We start from the raw sequence: 15,935 nt of genomic DNA on the forward strand, positions 1-15,935 counted from the left end.
AATATAGATTCAGTTCCTTTGATATGAAAATAAGCTTTTCTAATCCAAGCAACAATAAGAGTAAGAACAAGCCTTCCTTCTACCCCTCTGACCATGATATTTGGACTATATTTTAATCCTCCTTGTTTTCTTAACTCTTATACGAGGAGATCCGTAATCTGCAGTAATATTTTTGGGTTTTTGCCTGACTGAGTGGATTTCAAATCTGGTTATCCCATCCTTCCAAGAATGCAATTTCTCTTGTACTAACCGGGAAACTTCAATGCTAAAAGTTCTTTTTTTGTGCCGTTAGGTAACAGACCAGACTCAACTTTTGTTAAAATACTGGGCCAGAACCCCAAACTATCTTACAATTTGTAAAACTTGAGAGGAAAGGATACTTCACACCATGAGTGATGATGCTGACCAATAGGTATCTTTGAGGTTAAAATAAACATTAATTTAAACACAGAATTAACCACATGAACATCAAAGAAAATGGCTTTATAATTATCTGTTAAAAGGTTCTTAAATGATCCGCACGGCCACTAATTCCAATTAAGCAACCAATACAGTTCAAATGCCACTTGTAAATAAAGTTAACAAAACAGGTTACTTATCTGCATAGCTACATTTAGAGATCCTTTCAAGAGCAGATCCAGTACACTTCTGTCACGTTAGACTCTAATCGTATGGCTAACAGCTGTTCAACTTGAAATCTTAGAACAGACTGCAAAGCTAAAGACAGACCTGGCTCCTTCCACTAATTTCATTTGAATCCTACTCAATTCCATGATCTGCTTAGCTTTGATTAAATACATGCTCTCGTAAATTGTCTACACTCCAGGGAGCCATCCAACATACAAACAATGTTCCATTAGTCCTTTATCTGTAACCAATTAAGTAATTGGAAAGAATGATTACCTCACCTTTTTACTATTTTTAATCATAGCTTCAGTAGACACATCATCTGTATGTATTGTAAACCAGGGCTTTAACAACATGCCACAAATATGAAATATATATCAATTTCTTACATTCATCACAGGACCTGTCTAATTCCATCTTCCAACTCTTGAAGCTGTCACCTGTGGTTAACAGCAACTCTAGCACAAATCTGGTGTTCTTGTTAAAAGGATCGGGGTTATAGGTAAAAAGCAGGAGAATGAGGATTAGGAACATATCAGTCATGATTTAATAGCAGACCAGACTTGATGGGCTGAATGGCCTAATTCTGCTCCTATATCTTGTGGTCTTATGAATCTGGTATGCATTAACCGCATCCAAATCAGCTGGAACACAGGTTCAGCATGGCCAAGTGTACAACTTGCACCACGTCCATGTGGCCTTTTTAAGCAACACAGAAGATGTACCATGGAATTGTGGAGGACAACGGCAGCTTGCATTGATGCGGCACCTTTTTAACTATTGGAGAACTCCAACAAGGCACCCCATAAAGGTGCAAGGTAGACTTGAGAGGGGAATGTTGGCAGTTTAATCATAGTCAAAGAGATAGGTACTGTATCTGTGGAGAGGGAAACACAGAGCCCAGCCCCATGGAATCCGCTGGCATTTTGTCTCTTCACAGGAGACAAGATCTGCGTCTGTCCAGCTTTTTCTGTTTTTATTTCCTTTTCCTGCTTCCGCAGTGTTTTGCTCTCTCAAAGAGAGAATTTCGGAGTAGGGGGGTTTGGAATATGTAACTGGCCAGGTTCCAAAAAGAAATTCCAATTACTGGTGTCTCAATTGGCGGAAGCTCAACTGTCAGTGGGTGATATGAAAGGTGGGGGAGATGTACCAGAGGCTGGAGTTGGAGGGATGATGGGATTGTAAGGCTGGAGGATTTTACAGAAATGAGAAGGGAAAAATCATGGGGAACCTCAACATGAGGATGAGCATTTACAATTGATCTTGTGGTGACCATAAGCAAGGACAGGTATTTCAAGGACAGTTATCAAAATCAAATGGGATTTTGTGCATATTGTAGGATCCGATCAGAGTTTTGGATGACTTCAAATTAAGAGGGGTGGAGAATAGATTCGGCCAGCAATTTGATTTATAGATGATACAGTGTAATAATGATGTGGAAGCCCAGACTAATCCTCTGAAGATGTGGGTTTAAATCCCAACGTAGAATTTTAATTCAATTGATGAATCTTGAATATAAAGCCTGTATTCATAATGGTGACTATGACAACTATCATCGATTGTGGTAAAAAAAAACCATCTGGTTCACTGATATACCTTTTAGGGAAGAACATCTGCTATCCTGGCCTGGACCAAATATGATCCCGACCCACAAATGTAGTTGACTCCTAACTGCCCTCTGAAATGCCCCAGCAAGCCACTCAGTTCAGGGGCAACAAATGCTGGCCTTGCCAGTGATAGCCACATCCCATGAAAGAGTACAGAAAGATTTATGTTCAATGCAAGTTAGGTTCTGACTCCCCAAACACAAGAGGACTCTGTAAAGCATTGATTTGTATTTTTTCATTTTTGTTTTGTAAATCCGTCTTGTGAATTAATGACATTGTTTCCAGTCTAATTTTTCGTTATAGTATCATTTCATTACTGGATATAGCTCTACTGACTTTGCTACAAAGTGGCCAACAAAAATGGCACTCTCCTAAATATGGGTGAAGAGAAGGCAAAGAGAAGCTGAGATAAATCGACAAGTAAAGATCAGGTGAAAGGGTTTAAAACCTTATCAAATTCAGCCCTTGATGCACAATCAATGGACACGAAATGTAGATGAGATCCAGACAATAGGCTTTAATGCACAAGATGATGTGTGCCCGGCAGCAGACGTACGAAAGGCCGACTGTCGGGAAGCATGGGTTCTTATATCTAGCCTCGTAGGCAGAGCTGTCTACCCCTCAGCCAATCGGCTGAGAGGCACATGACTTACCCGGGCCAATGGGCAACGAGTCCTCTGCACCAATAGCAGCTCACTTTCAGGTACCGTAATACCCCTAGTAATACTATCACATTCACCCCTTGTTGAAAAAGAAGCGGGGGGGGAAGGATGGTACGGGAAACGCGGACATGAGGGGGGGGGGTGTGTCCCGTGAGTACGTGAGAGACTGGTAGTATGACTAGAGATGTTTAGGTCATACCATTACATTGATGGCTGCCCACTGGCCCACAATTATGTGCAAAATACAGCAACTATGTACAGTGTAGAAAATTGGGGGGGGGGGGGGGGAATGGAGAACAGGCAAGGAAAACAAAGAGTCCATCTGCAGGCAGAAGTCCACCAGCAGGTCACATCGATTCAATCAGTCGATTGGGCGGCTTTGATGTCCTGCTTGACCTGTGTAGCTGTGCCGGCGACGTCGGAGCGGTGGTCATCCGTGACTCCGGGAGCGATGATCCTGTTCCTGTGTCCGTACCCGTGGTCGGAGTTAGCGGGGGCCAGGCTGGAGGAGGGGTGTCCTGTCCGCTGGGCCGTGGGGGTGTCTGTGGGGCCGGGGGGGTGGGGGGGGGTTGTTGCTGGGGAAAGTTGGGGTTGGCGGGGGGGGGGTGCTGGTGCTGGGGGGTGTGGCCGAGACCCGGCGGGTGCCAGGTCCCGAAGGGAGACCGTGTCCTGTCGGCAGTCAGGATACTCCACATACGCGTATTGTGGATTTGCGTGGAGTAGCTGGACTCTTTCGACCAACGGGTCCGACTTGTGCACCTGCACGTGCTTCCGGAGCAGAATGGGCCCAGGGGTAGCCAGCCACGTCGGGAGCGGGGTCCCTGAGGAAGACTTCCTGGGAAAAACAAGAAGACGTTCGTGAGGCGTTTGGTTAGTGGAGGTACAGAGAAGTGACCTGGTAGAATGGAGGGTGTCTGGGAGGACCCCTTGCCAAGGGAGAGAGGGAGATTTCTGGACCATAGGACCAGGAGGACGGTCTTCCAGACCATACCGTTCTCCCTCTCGACCTGTCCGTTACCCCGGGGGTTGTAACTGGTCATCCTGCTGGAGGTGATGCCCCTGCTGAGCAGGAATTGACGTAGCTCGTCACTCATAAATGAGGACCCCCGATCGCTATGGATGTATGTGGAGTAACCTAACAGGGAGAAGATGGTGTGTAGGGCTATGATAATGGCAGTCGTGGTCATGTCGGGGCAGGGGATGGCGAAAGGGAAATGGGAGTACTCGTCAATCAGGTTGAGGAAGTACATGTTGCAGTTGTTGGAGGGGAGAGGACCTTTGAAGTCAATGCTGAGACGTTCAAAGGGGCGGGAAGCCTTAATCAGATGTGCTTGTTCAGGGCGGTAGAATGCGGCTTGCACTTCGCGCAGATGTGGCATTCCCTGGTCACTGTCCTGACCTCCTCGATGGAGTCGGGCAGGTTGCGGGTCATTATGAAGTGGAAAAAGCGGGTGACCCCCGGGTGACAGAGGTCCGCGTGGAGGGTTTGGAGGCAGGTCCACTTGTGTGTTGGCACAGGTGCCGCAGGACAGGGCATTGGGAGGCTCGTTTATCTTCCCAGGACGATACAAGATGTCGTAGTTGTACGTGGACAACTCGATCCTCCACCGCAAGATCTTATCATTCTTTATCTTGCCCCTCTGTGCACTATCGAACATGAAAGCCACTGACCGTTGGTCTGTGAGGAGGGTAAACCTCCTGCCGGCCAGATAGTGCCTCCAATGTTGCACAGCTTCAAATATGGCCTGTGCTTCCTTCTCGACCGAGGAATGGCGGATTTTGGAAGCGTGGAGGGTGTGGGAGAAGAAGGCCACGGGTCTGCCCGCTTGATTGAGGGTGGCCGCCAGAGCTACATCAGACATGTCGCTCTCGACTTGGAAGGGGAGGGACTCATCGATAGCGCGCATCATGGCCTTTGCAATGTCTGCTTTGATGCGGCTAAAGGCCTGGCGGGCCTCCATCGACAGGGGAAACGTGGTGGACTGGATGAGTGGGCGGGCTTTGTCGGCGTAATTGGGGACCCACTGGGCGTAATACGAGAAGAAGCCCAAACAGCGCTTGAGGGCTTTGAGGGAGTGGGGGAGGGGAAGCTCCATCAGGGGGCGCATGCGATCGGGGTCGGGGCCTATCACTCTGTCACGCACTACGTAGCCGAGGATGGCTAGACGGTCGGTGCTAAACACGCACTTCTCCTTATTGTAGGTCAGGTTAAGGAGTTTTGCGGTACGGAGGAATTTGCGGAAGTTGGTGTCGTGGTCCTGCTGGTCGTGGCCGCAGATGGTGACATTATTGAGATACGGGAAGGTTGCCCGTAAACCGTATTGGTTGACCATTCGGTCCATCTCCCTTTGAAAGACCGAGACCCCATTTGTGACACCGAAAGGAACCCTTAAAAAGTGGTAGAGTCGCCCATCCGCTTCGAACGCAGTGTACTTTCGGTCACTCACGTGGATGGGGAGTTGATGGTAGGCGGACTTGAGGTCCACCATGGAAAAGACCTTGTACTGCGCGATCCTGTTGACCAGGTCGGAGATACGTGGGAGATTATAGGCGTCCAGCTGCGTAAACCTGTTGATGGTCTGACTGTAGTTTATGACCATCCTATTTTTCTCCCCGGTCTTGACCACCAGCAATTGTGCTCGCCAGGGGCTGTTGCTAGCCTCGATAACCCCTTCCTTCAGAAGCCTTTGGACTTTGGACCTGATGAAGGTCCGGTCCTGGGCACTGTACCGTCTGCTCCTGGTGGCGATGGGTTTGCAATCCGGGGTGAGGTTTGCAAATGAAGGATGGGTGATCGACCTTGAGGGACGCAAGGCTGCAGACAGTAGGGGGGGGGGGGCATAGGGCCGCCAAATTTGAACGTTAAACTCTGGAGGTTGCACTGGAAATCTAACCCCAAGAGTGCTGCCGCACAGAGGTGGGGAAGGACGAAGAGCTTATAGCTTTTAAACTCCCTCCCCTGGACGATGAGGTCCGCTATGCAGCACCCTGTGATCTGGACCGAGAGCGAACCGGATTCCAGAGCGATTCTTTGTTTTACCGGGTAGACGGGAAGTGCGCAGCATCTTACCGTGGCGGGGTGGATGAAACTCTCTGTGCTCCCGGAGTCCAGCAGGCAGCTTGTCTCGTGGCCGTTGAGGAGGATCTTCGTGGTTGCCATGGACAGCGTGCGGGCCGTGACTGGTCCAATGTAACTGAGGCGAGTCGTGGCAGAAACTCCGAGTTTGGTTCTCATCTGGCAGAGAGCAGTCGCCTGCGGGGTCCTCTGTGTCGATCCAAAATGGCGGCACCCGTCGGCCGCACGTGGTGGGGGGGTGAACAAAATGGCGGCGCCCGGGGATCACGCGTGGAGTCGGGGGCCCATAATGGCGGCGCCAGGGGATCGCACGTGGCATCAGGGGCCCAAAATGGCAGCACCTGAGGATCACTCGTGGCAGTGGGGGGGTGGGGGCAGCAGGGTCCGCGGGCTGCACGGGGCCCCTGAGGAGCGCGGGGGGGGGGACCCGCGGTCGCTGCTCGGGACTGCAGTGACCGCTTTAGACTGACAAACGGCTGCAAAGTGGCCCTTCTTGCCGCCGCCTTAACAGGTAGTGGTGCGGGCCGGGCAGTGCTGGCGGGGGTGCTTGGCCTGGCTGCAAAAGTAGCAGCGGGGCCCCGTGGGTTTATCGGGGCTCCCTGCAGCGCAGGACTGGGGGGGGGGTCCGAGTCTGCGGAGGTGAGGGGGGTCGCGCTCCATGCCGCCCAGGGGGCCGCCGCGTGGTTGGGAGCGTACACGCGGGTGTTGTGATTGGCGACATCTAGGGAGGAGGCGAGGGCCCATGCCTCGGCGAGGCTTAAAGTTTCTTTCTCTAAAGGTCTCTGCCGGATTTGCGAAGATTGCATACCTGTAATGAAAGAGTCTCTGATTAATAGTTTGGTGTGCTCGGCCGTAGAAACTTGTGGGCAGCCGCAGTTCCTCCCCAGAACAAGGAGGGCCCGGTAAAATTCGTCTAAAGACTCACCAGGGAATTGCTGCCTCGTGGCCAGTAAGTGCCGAGCGTAGACCTGGTTCACCGGCCGGATGAAATGTCCTTTAAGTAAGTCCATGGCTGTGTCGTAGTCTGTCGCGTCCTCTATGAGCGGGTACACGGCGGTGCCGACGCACGAGTGGAGGATGTGCAATTTCTGTTCCCTCGTCGGGACGTTTTCGGCTGTGCTCAAGTAGCTATTGAAACAAGCCATCCTGTGTTTAAATGCTGCTGTTTCATTTGCTGTGTGCGGGCTGAGTCGAAGGCACTCCGGCTTGATACGAAGCTCCATCCTTTAAAATCTTGTGCATTAAATTGATGCACAATCAATGGACACGAAACGTAGATGAGATCCAAACAATAGGCTTTAATGCACAAGATGCGTGCCCGGCAGCAGCCTACAGAAGAAAGGCCGACTGTCGGGAAGCACGGGTTCTTATATCCTGCCTCGTAGGCAGAGCTACCTACCTCTCAGCCAATCGGCTGTGAGGCACTTGACCTACCCGGGCCAATGGGCAGCAAGTCCTCTGCACCAATAGCAGCTCACTTCCAGGTACCGTAATACCCCTAGTCATACTACCACAGCCCTTAAAAAAAGAGACTTGCATTTACAGTGTGTTTTTCACAGCAACAAGATGTTTCCCCTTGTTGGACATTCTAGAACGAGCGGCCGCAGTTTTACGCTAAGGGGTGGCAGATTTAAAATAGAAATGAGGAGGAATGACTTCAGAGGGCCACGAATCTGTAGAATTCACTTTCCTCGAGTGCAGTGGACACCGGAAGGAGGAAAGAGATCGTTTTTTGATTAGTAGCGGGATGAAGGATTGTGGTGAGTGGGCAGGAAGATGGTGATGAGGCCGAGATGAGATCAGCCATGCTCGCATTGAATGGCGGAGCAGGCTGGGGCTGAATTGCCTCCCCTTGCTCCTAGTTCTTTTATGTTCCAAAGTGTTTTTTAATCAATGAAATACTTGCGGTGTAGTCACTGTTGTAATGTAAGAAATGGAAGGGCAGGCAGCCATTTTCACACAGCAAGATCCCAGAAACCCAAGTTAGTTCATTGTTATATTATGCTGCTGTTTTGTGTTGTTCGAGGGAGAAATAGTGGCTAGCACATCGTGGGGGCGATGGACAATGCATCCATTCATTGTGATTTGCAGAGGGCAGCCAGGATAACCAAAGAGAGTGAGGGATATTTGGCACAAAACTGACTGCGGCAACATTGACAAAACCGAGGCATGAGGGAGGTTGTGATTGATGGTATGAACTGCACAAGTGTTGAACAAGTCCGGCGCTGACCTCTAGAACTACAGCTGAAAGCTGTCCATTTCTGTTTGTAAAATGAATATGCAATATGGTAATTCATTGCACTGCTCTTTCTGTTCCTGATCACTGGTTGTATAAATAAACTGTGCTAATCCTGCTTGGGGATAATGTTATTGGAGAGACCTTACTCCTTCCAGGGGAAGTTGCCTAATTAACTGCATTTAATTGCACAGTGTTTGCCAATTGGTGCATTATATGTGGAATTCCCCTGGCTCGAATGGGAAATGTTTCACAGCAGGTAGCTGGAAGGCAAACCTTGCTTTTGATTTCTTCTTGATGAGTTATTCTGTTCGAAATGACCCCACTATCTTCAAGTAGGGATGTGTTTTAATCCTACGTGCTCATTAATTAATTTATGTGCAAAAATCTCAAATATTTCATTTTTGTATTCAGGGTAAGAATTTGAGCGGGACCGTCATGGAAATCAAATACTCGCTGCTTTTAGCGCCAACCGTCATCGTTAAGCACTCCCGTTTCTGGTACAATACAATTTGTCTGCAGAGCAATGTTCCTCTGCACTCGCCCGTTAAAGAGTTTCAGGCAGGAGCAGCACAGTTTGGGTACAGGGTAGAGTTCCAGCTACAGAAACTTGAAGAACTTGGAAGGTCAGTTGTAGCATGAGTTAGGTACACTATAGAATTTTCTCCGTTTGTACTACAGACCACGCCCTTCAATTCTATTCCGCAGAGTCCAAAACTAAGGGCGCGATTCTCCCAAAACGGGAGAAATCGTTAGGCTGGCGTCAAACCCGGGCGGGTTTGACGCCAACGCGCCCCTTCCTGACCGGGAACCGATTCTGGTCCCCGGTCGGGGCTAGCAGCCCGACGCCGCAAGCTCCGGCATCACGGGCTTAACGAATTTCATTAAGCCCGCTTGCCGGAGTTAGCGCCGGCTGACGCGTCATATGAAGTCAGCCGCGCATGCGCGGATTGGAAGACTCCATCCCGCGCATGCGCGGATGACGTCATCGCGTATTTCCGCGAAACCCGCGCATGCGCGGCCCGGGATGCCCCTCAGCCGCCCGCGAATGGATACTGCGGGGCGGCGAAAGGACAAATAGTGCGCGGGCATCGGGCCCGCTGCCCGCCATCGGTGCCCACCGATCGCGGGCCCATGGCACCCTTGGCACGGCCGTGGTACTGCCGTGCCAATCGGTGCCATGGTTATAAAAAGCGAGTTGTTCCCGCCGTTTTTACGAACGGCCAGACCAGGTCTGTTTGCCATTCGTAAAAACAGCGTAAAGGGCTGGGACTTCGGCCCATCGAACACCTGTGAATCGCTGCCGGCCGTAAAAAAACGGCGGCAGCGATTCGTGTCGGGAGTTGGGCGAGGCGGGGGGGAGAATAGCGGGAGGGCGGGAAAATGTCGGGAAGGCCCTCCCGCTATTCTCCGACCCGTCATGGGGGTCGGAGAATTTCGCCCTAAATCTCTGTTAAAATACTGGAATGCTGGTCAATAGGCCATTGTTGCTACTGAAAATCAGCCCCCCAAATGACCATTGTTTTTTCTTCATTCAGGGGATGTGGGTGTCGTTGGGACAGGATCTGTTGCCTATCCCTAATTGCCCTTGATCTGAATGGGTTGCTTGGTCATTTCAGAAGGGAACCAGATTTCTGTGGGTCTCGGGCCACATGTAGGCCAGACCAAGGGTTCAATTCTCTCCCTGCTTTGCATCTGATGAATAGCAGGAAAAGCCCCTAAACGGGGTTCATGCTGGCTGCTGAACCAATCGCAATGTTCCCAACCCACGATACCCGAGGACGTAAACCAGACTCGCCTATTTAAATGAGTCTTAAAATTTCAGTTAACTATGTGCAGCCCGTTCAAGGCTGGAGGCTCCCGCCAGCCCCATTGGTGGAGCGGGATGCCAGCGCGCATTCGCGTTGGTTTCCAAAAACGGAAACCAGACGTAATGACCATCCTGCGGGGCTTGAAGACTGTTGGAACCCATGGGTGTGGGGGAACTTACAACTTGATTTTGGGCATCCATTAAAAAGAACGCCACAATCTCCTGAGGAGCCAGAAAGTGTGGGATATTTCAGTGTTATCTCCCCAAGCTCTTGAAATGATTTGAATTGGATTTGATTTATTGTCACATGTACCGAGATACAGTGAAAAGTATTTATCTGTGTACAGTCCAGACTGATCGTTCCATATATGAAAAAACAGAGGATATACGATAAATATACAATGTAAATACAAAGACACAATACGGGTGAAGCATATGGAGTGTAGTAGTACTCAGTAGAGAAGATGTGTGGTGTGATCTGTTTAGTCCATAAGAGTCATTCAGGAGTGTGGTAACAGCGGGGAAGAAACTGTTTTTGAATCTGTTAGTGCGTGTTCTCAGACTTTTGTATCTCTTGCCCGATGGAAGGAGTTGGAAGAAGGAATAACCCGGGTGGGAGGGGTCTTTTATTATGCTGCCCACTTTCCCAAAGCGGTAGGAGGTGTACACCGAGTCAATGGATGAGAGGCAGGTTCGCGTGATGGATTGGACTGTGTTCATGCCTCTGTAATTTCTTACGGTTTTGGGCCGAGCAGTTGCCATACCCGGCTGAGGTGTAGCCAGATAAGATGCTTCTATATGTGGACATGCTGAATTTCTTTAGTTTTCAGAGAAAGTATAGGTGCTGTTTTGCTTTCTTGGTCGTATCATTGATGAGGATGCACCAGACAGATTGTTGTTGATTGTGAAGCTGTCCACCATCTCCACTTCGGCACCATCGATGCAGACAGGGGTGTGTACAATATTTTGCTTCATGAAATCAATGACCAGCTCCTTAATTTTGCTGGCATTGAGGGATTTTGTTGTTCCATCATGCCATTAGGCTCTCTCGCTCCCTCCTGTACTCTGACTCATTGTTGTTCAAAATCCGATCCACTACGGTCGTGTCATCAGCAAACTTGTAGATGGAGTTGAAGCCGAATTTTGCCACAGTCGTGTGCATAGAGAGTATGGTAGGGGGTTATGTATGCAACCTTGCGGGGTCCCGGTATTGAGAACAATTGTGAAGGAGGCGTTGTTGTTTATCCTTACTGATTGTGGCCCATGGGTCAGGAAGTCGAGGATCCAGTTGCAGAGGCAGTAGCCAAGTGCTAGGTTTTGGGTTTTGTTACGAGCTTGGCTGGAATTATGGTGTTGAAGGTGGAGCTGCAGTCAATGAATAGGACTCTGATGTAGGAGTCCTTGTTGTCGAGATGCTCCAGGGTTGGAGGGTAGGGCCAGGGAGATAGCATCTGCTGAGGACCAGTTGTGGCGGGAATTGCAGTGGATCAAGGTATTCTGTAACAAAGGAGTTGATGTTTCTCATGACCAACCACTGGACGCACTTCAAGGCTACAGGACGGTAGTCATTGCGGCATGTTGCCTGGTTCTTTGGCACCAGTATGATGGTGGTCTTCTTGATGCAGGTGGGAAGCTTGGAAAGGATGCCTTGTGAGGCATAGTGGATTTCGGAAAGCCCACACCTACCGGCTGCGCTTCCGATTGAGGATGATGCGGCTGGTAGATCGCACCCTTCGTGTGGGTGAATTGCGATCTGGGTCGCGCCCATACACCCGCCAAAAATCACGCCATGATTACCTGCCCAAAATGCCATTTTTGGGAGAATCTCACCCCAGGTAAGGGCAGCAGTTTCCTTCCCTAAAGGGCACGAGGAACCAGATGGCTTTTTAGTACTATCAACAATCCTTTCATTAGACTTTTAATTCCAGATTTTTTTTTTACTGACGTCAAATTTCACCATCTGCTGTGGTGAAATTGGGTTCCCAGAGCATTGCCTTGGGTCTCTGGATAACTGGTCCAGTGATGACAACATTACCCCACTGCCTCTTCACGTGTGAACCTGATGGTGGTAAATGGTAGGTTATTTCACCCCTTTGCTGAGCTGCTTTCTGATCCTTATTCTTAATTGACATGGATGTATTTTCTAAAAATACAATTGTTTAATGATCAGAGCCAGACCTTGGCAAGAATATTTTTTTTCTTAACTTGTCAAGGCTGCAATTGAAATATCTTGGTTTGGAAATGCTAAATCAATGCCGATTAGCTTTGACGTTACGACCAGATGAGAGAGGGTACAAGGGCTCCCCTGTTTTCCCATCACTTCTTCATTGATAATAATAGGGTTTTAAATTTACAAGAATGTGTGTCAAGTCAGTCCATAGACACAGCTGTTTACAGGCTGACTTGAAAATGAAAATCGCTTATTGTCACGAGTAGGCTTCAATAAAGTTACTGTGAAAAGCCCCTAGTCGCTACATTCCGGCGCCTGTTCGGGGAGGCTGTTACGGGAATCGAACCGTGCTGCTGGCCTGTTTTCAAAGCCAGCGATTTAGCCCTGTGCTAAACAGCCCCTTCCCTGAGTTTAAACCAATAAGAGGTTAATTCTTCATTATGCTAACAGCCTATCCAGGTAATGATATTAGGAAATGCAAACACGCCATGACTGTAAAATGCAAAATGCAAGTTACAGTAGAGGAGGTAAATCTCTGGTCAAATTAAGATTTGAGAGAAGGCAAAATATATTTTAAAATTCACTGCATCCTTTGCTATGTTCGTGTCTGAGGCACATCTTAAAGCCATAGTCCTGGGGCGCGATTCTCCGCAAATGCGGCGAGTCGTAAAGGCTGCCGTGAAACTGGCCGTGTTTCACGGCAGCCTCCGCGCCCCCTCTCAGGACCCGATTCTCCCCCCTGGGCGGGGCTAGCAGCGGGGCCCCGTGAAACACGGCATCGCGGCCTTAGCGACCGTTGCTAAGTCCGCGCGCCAAGCGTCACGACGGCTGACGCGCACGATGACGTCAGCCACGCATGCATGGGTTGGACGGCTCCAACCCGCGCATGCGCGGATGACGTCATCACGTAGACGCGTCAAACCCACGCATGCGCGGGCCGTCATGCCCCTCAGCCGCCCCGCGGACTGATCCTGCGGGGCGGCGGAAGAACAAATAGTGCGTGGGAATCGGACCCGCTTCCCGCGATCGGTGCCCACCGATCGCAGGCCCATGCCACCCTTGGCCCGGCCTTGCCAATCGGTGCCATGGTTGTCCGGGACGGGCACTTGGCAGCTGTTTTCATGAACGCTGAAAGCAGGTGTGATCGCGGCCGTGAAAACGGCCGTAAACTCCGCGGTATTCGGCCCATCGGCCTGCGGAGAATCGCTGTTCGCCATAAAAAACGGCGAGCAGCGATTCGTGTCGGGGGGTGGCCGGAGGGGAGGGAGAATAGCGGGAGGACGTGAAAATTGTCGGGAAGGCCCTCCCGCTATTCTCCGACCCATCGTGGGAAGCGGAGAATCGCGCCCCTGGTTTCTCTTGGAATTACTGCTGTGGAAGTTGGGGATGTTTTTGTCTGCTGCCCATAATCTGACACGAGCAAAACACTGAATGCTTTTCAGTTGAAAGAGAAAGAGCCAAGTAGGCTGTTCTCTAACTTTAGATGTTCTTACTCGGACTGCTCCAAAGCAAGAAGGGTTTTGTAATAAAACAAAATATCAAGGTGGTGATGCTGACTCCTCGCTCCATGGCAATTGAGTATTCCACATAAGGTATTTGATTAGCCCATTCCCAGACAGGCCTTGGCTATTGGGTTATGGTCTCGGGCATTCATTTTTAATCTCCTAGCTCTCACGTTGGAATGACTAATTTTTTCATGTATTGAGCTAGGGAGAACATATCAACATCGCCGTGGTGGCCATTTTCCATGAAGAAATTCCTTCACTAGACTAATGGAAATTAAATGTAGGTATTATAGTGATGCAAATGATAGCCATTTTATGTTTCAGTCTATCTTTGAAATACTTATTGACATCAGCAAGTGTAAAATTCGGCACGTGTAAAATTCAATGAGGATTTAAACTGCCCTTTTAAAAGGTTTTATATGTGAGTAGAGCAGATTACAGTAAAATGACGGCATCTCTATCAGTGAACAAGCCTCAGTTGCATATTAACTGAATATTCTAATCCTATTTTAATACTTTTGTTGTCTGGTGCAGGTATAAGATCATCAGAATTATCATTGAAGATGCCAAAAAGACAGATTATCGCTATTGGCCATACAGTCGTCCTGACCAGTTGGATCCCCATAAACACAACATTGAACTCTATTTCTTGGTATAAAGAGAATTCTGGGCCGGTAAGCTACAATATGTATTTAGGACTGAATTTTCACAAAGTTGTGGAGCCTTGCTTGACCTTTTAAAATGGTGGATGGAACTCAGCTGTAGAAGTCCCACTGCCATTTCCAACTGGTCTCATTCTTGATGGTATGGAGACGGGCAGAATGTGAAGTGCACTTGTGTAATTGATGAATCGGCAAACTAATTTAATTTTCACTCCAGGAATGGCCTCAACCCACTGTATGTTCCGTGACTTTATGGTGGATATGTAAATGTTTTTGAAAAGTGGATAAGTTGTTTAGAAATGTCAAGTTATTTAAATCCCCTGCTCTATAAAATTTTGAAAATAAACCTTACCTGCGGTCTTGTGAAAGTAAAACAAAATCTCTTCCAGCAGTTTCATGAGGTGTTTGTTGACTTAAAACCACATTCTATCATTATAGCATTATTACTGCTTGACTGATTTCCGCAACCTATTATTTTCACAGTAGGTGCATACAAGTTCCTAGTTTTACATTCCCAACAGGTTATCAAAGATTAGCTGTTGCTTCATGAATACAAATGTTTAAGGTATTAAGTGCTTGAGGGGATTTAAATGTATTGAATGGAATTAGGACCATTTTTATTAAATAATAAACACTGTAATGGGCATTTAAAACCAATTTATTTCATATCTGCATGACTACTGATATCTGTTGTGATGATGAGTTAGCATAAAGGTTATGGGTAATGTGAGTTGGCACTCAATTTACAAAGAGGCTACAAGGGAGCATGAGGATGTGTGGAGAATCTTTGCTTTGCCATGGAGATATGAGGGGCCATTAGGGGTAGTTGGGGGCATGGTTTCACGTAATTGGCATGGATGGGAATGTGGAGTGGGTAGGTGAGGAGCTCTTAAGAGATGAAGACTGGGAGGGGAGGGGCGGCCTTAATATCTAACAAAACTAGGGCAGAGTATCAGGGAACCAGGCAGGTCTTTTAACCATCCTGACTTGGCAGCCCTCGTGGCTACATCGCATACGTAGACATCCAGAGTGGAGGTTCTGACTCCATTTTGTAACTCCATCATCTTCTTGGGGGAAGGGAAGCATGTCCTGAAAACATGATGAGAGGGAGGATCAGTTGGTATTTTAAGGAGTTTCCCATTTGAATTCCTTCATACCTGGCAAGCATTGTAGTGCACAGCAAGACTCCATTCCAAGGAGCAGCAGTGGAAGAGGACTTATAGGGAACAATCTGAAGATCCATCTTTGCCTGGGAGCATGCAGAAAATGCATTCAAAGTTGTACTAGTCAAAGATACTCTAGATGGACAATCCGAGAAACAAATTGGCGATAAACTTTGCAAGTTATTTTGCCAGCTTCCCTCTGTTGTGTGCTGCATTTTCCACGCCTGAGAGAGCCAGAATTTCTTACCCTAAATCCATGTTAATGGCCTGAGGGAATCTGCAATGTGCACTTGTCTGTGCTGGATCTTGCTCTTGGGGCATGATTTTTTGGAAGGTGACGCATCTCACCTCATATAGTGAGGAACGCATCTTGGCTGTTGTCAGCAGCCCTGCAGGCCTTTAATGCTCGATAGGCAG

The 15,935-nt window shown here is 48.7% G+C and overlaps 1 protein-coding gene across 4 annotated transcripts in view; it reads left to right on the forward strand.

Moving 5' to 3' along the window:
* Positions 1 to 15,935, forward strand: part of LOC119953891 (endothelial cell-selective adhesion molecule-like) — a 148,328-nt gene that overhangs the window by 102,883 nt on the left and 29,510 nt on the right. For all 4 annotated transcript variants that reach the window (XM_038778522.1, XM_038778523.1, XM_038778525.1 and 1 more), the window contains exon 2: positions 14,228 to 14,367. In XM_038778522.1, coding sequence (XP_038634450.1) covers positions 14,228 to 14,367 — 140 coding nt within the window. The remainder of the gene's footprint in view (positions 1 to 14,227; positions 14,368 to 15,935) is intronic.

Source organism: Scyliorhinus canicula, chromosome 19 (assembly GCF_902713615.1).
Source record: "Scyliorhinus canicula chromosome 19, sScyCan1.1, whole genome shotgun sequence".
NCBI classification, from domain to species: Eukaryota; Metazoa; Chordata; class Chondrichthyes; order Carcharhiniformes; family Scyliorhinidae; genus Scyliorhinus; species Scyliorhinus canicula.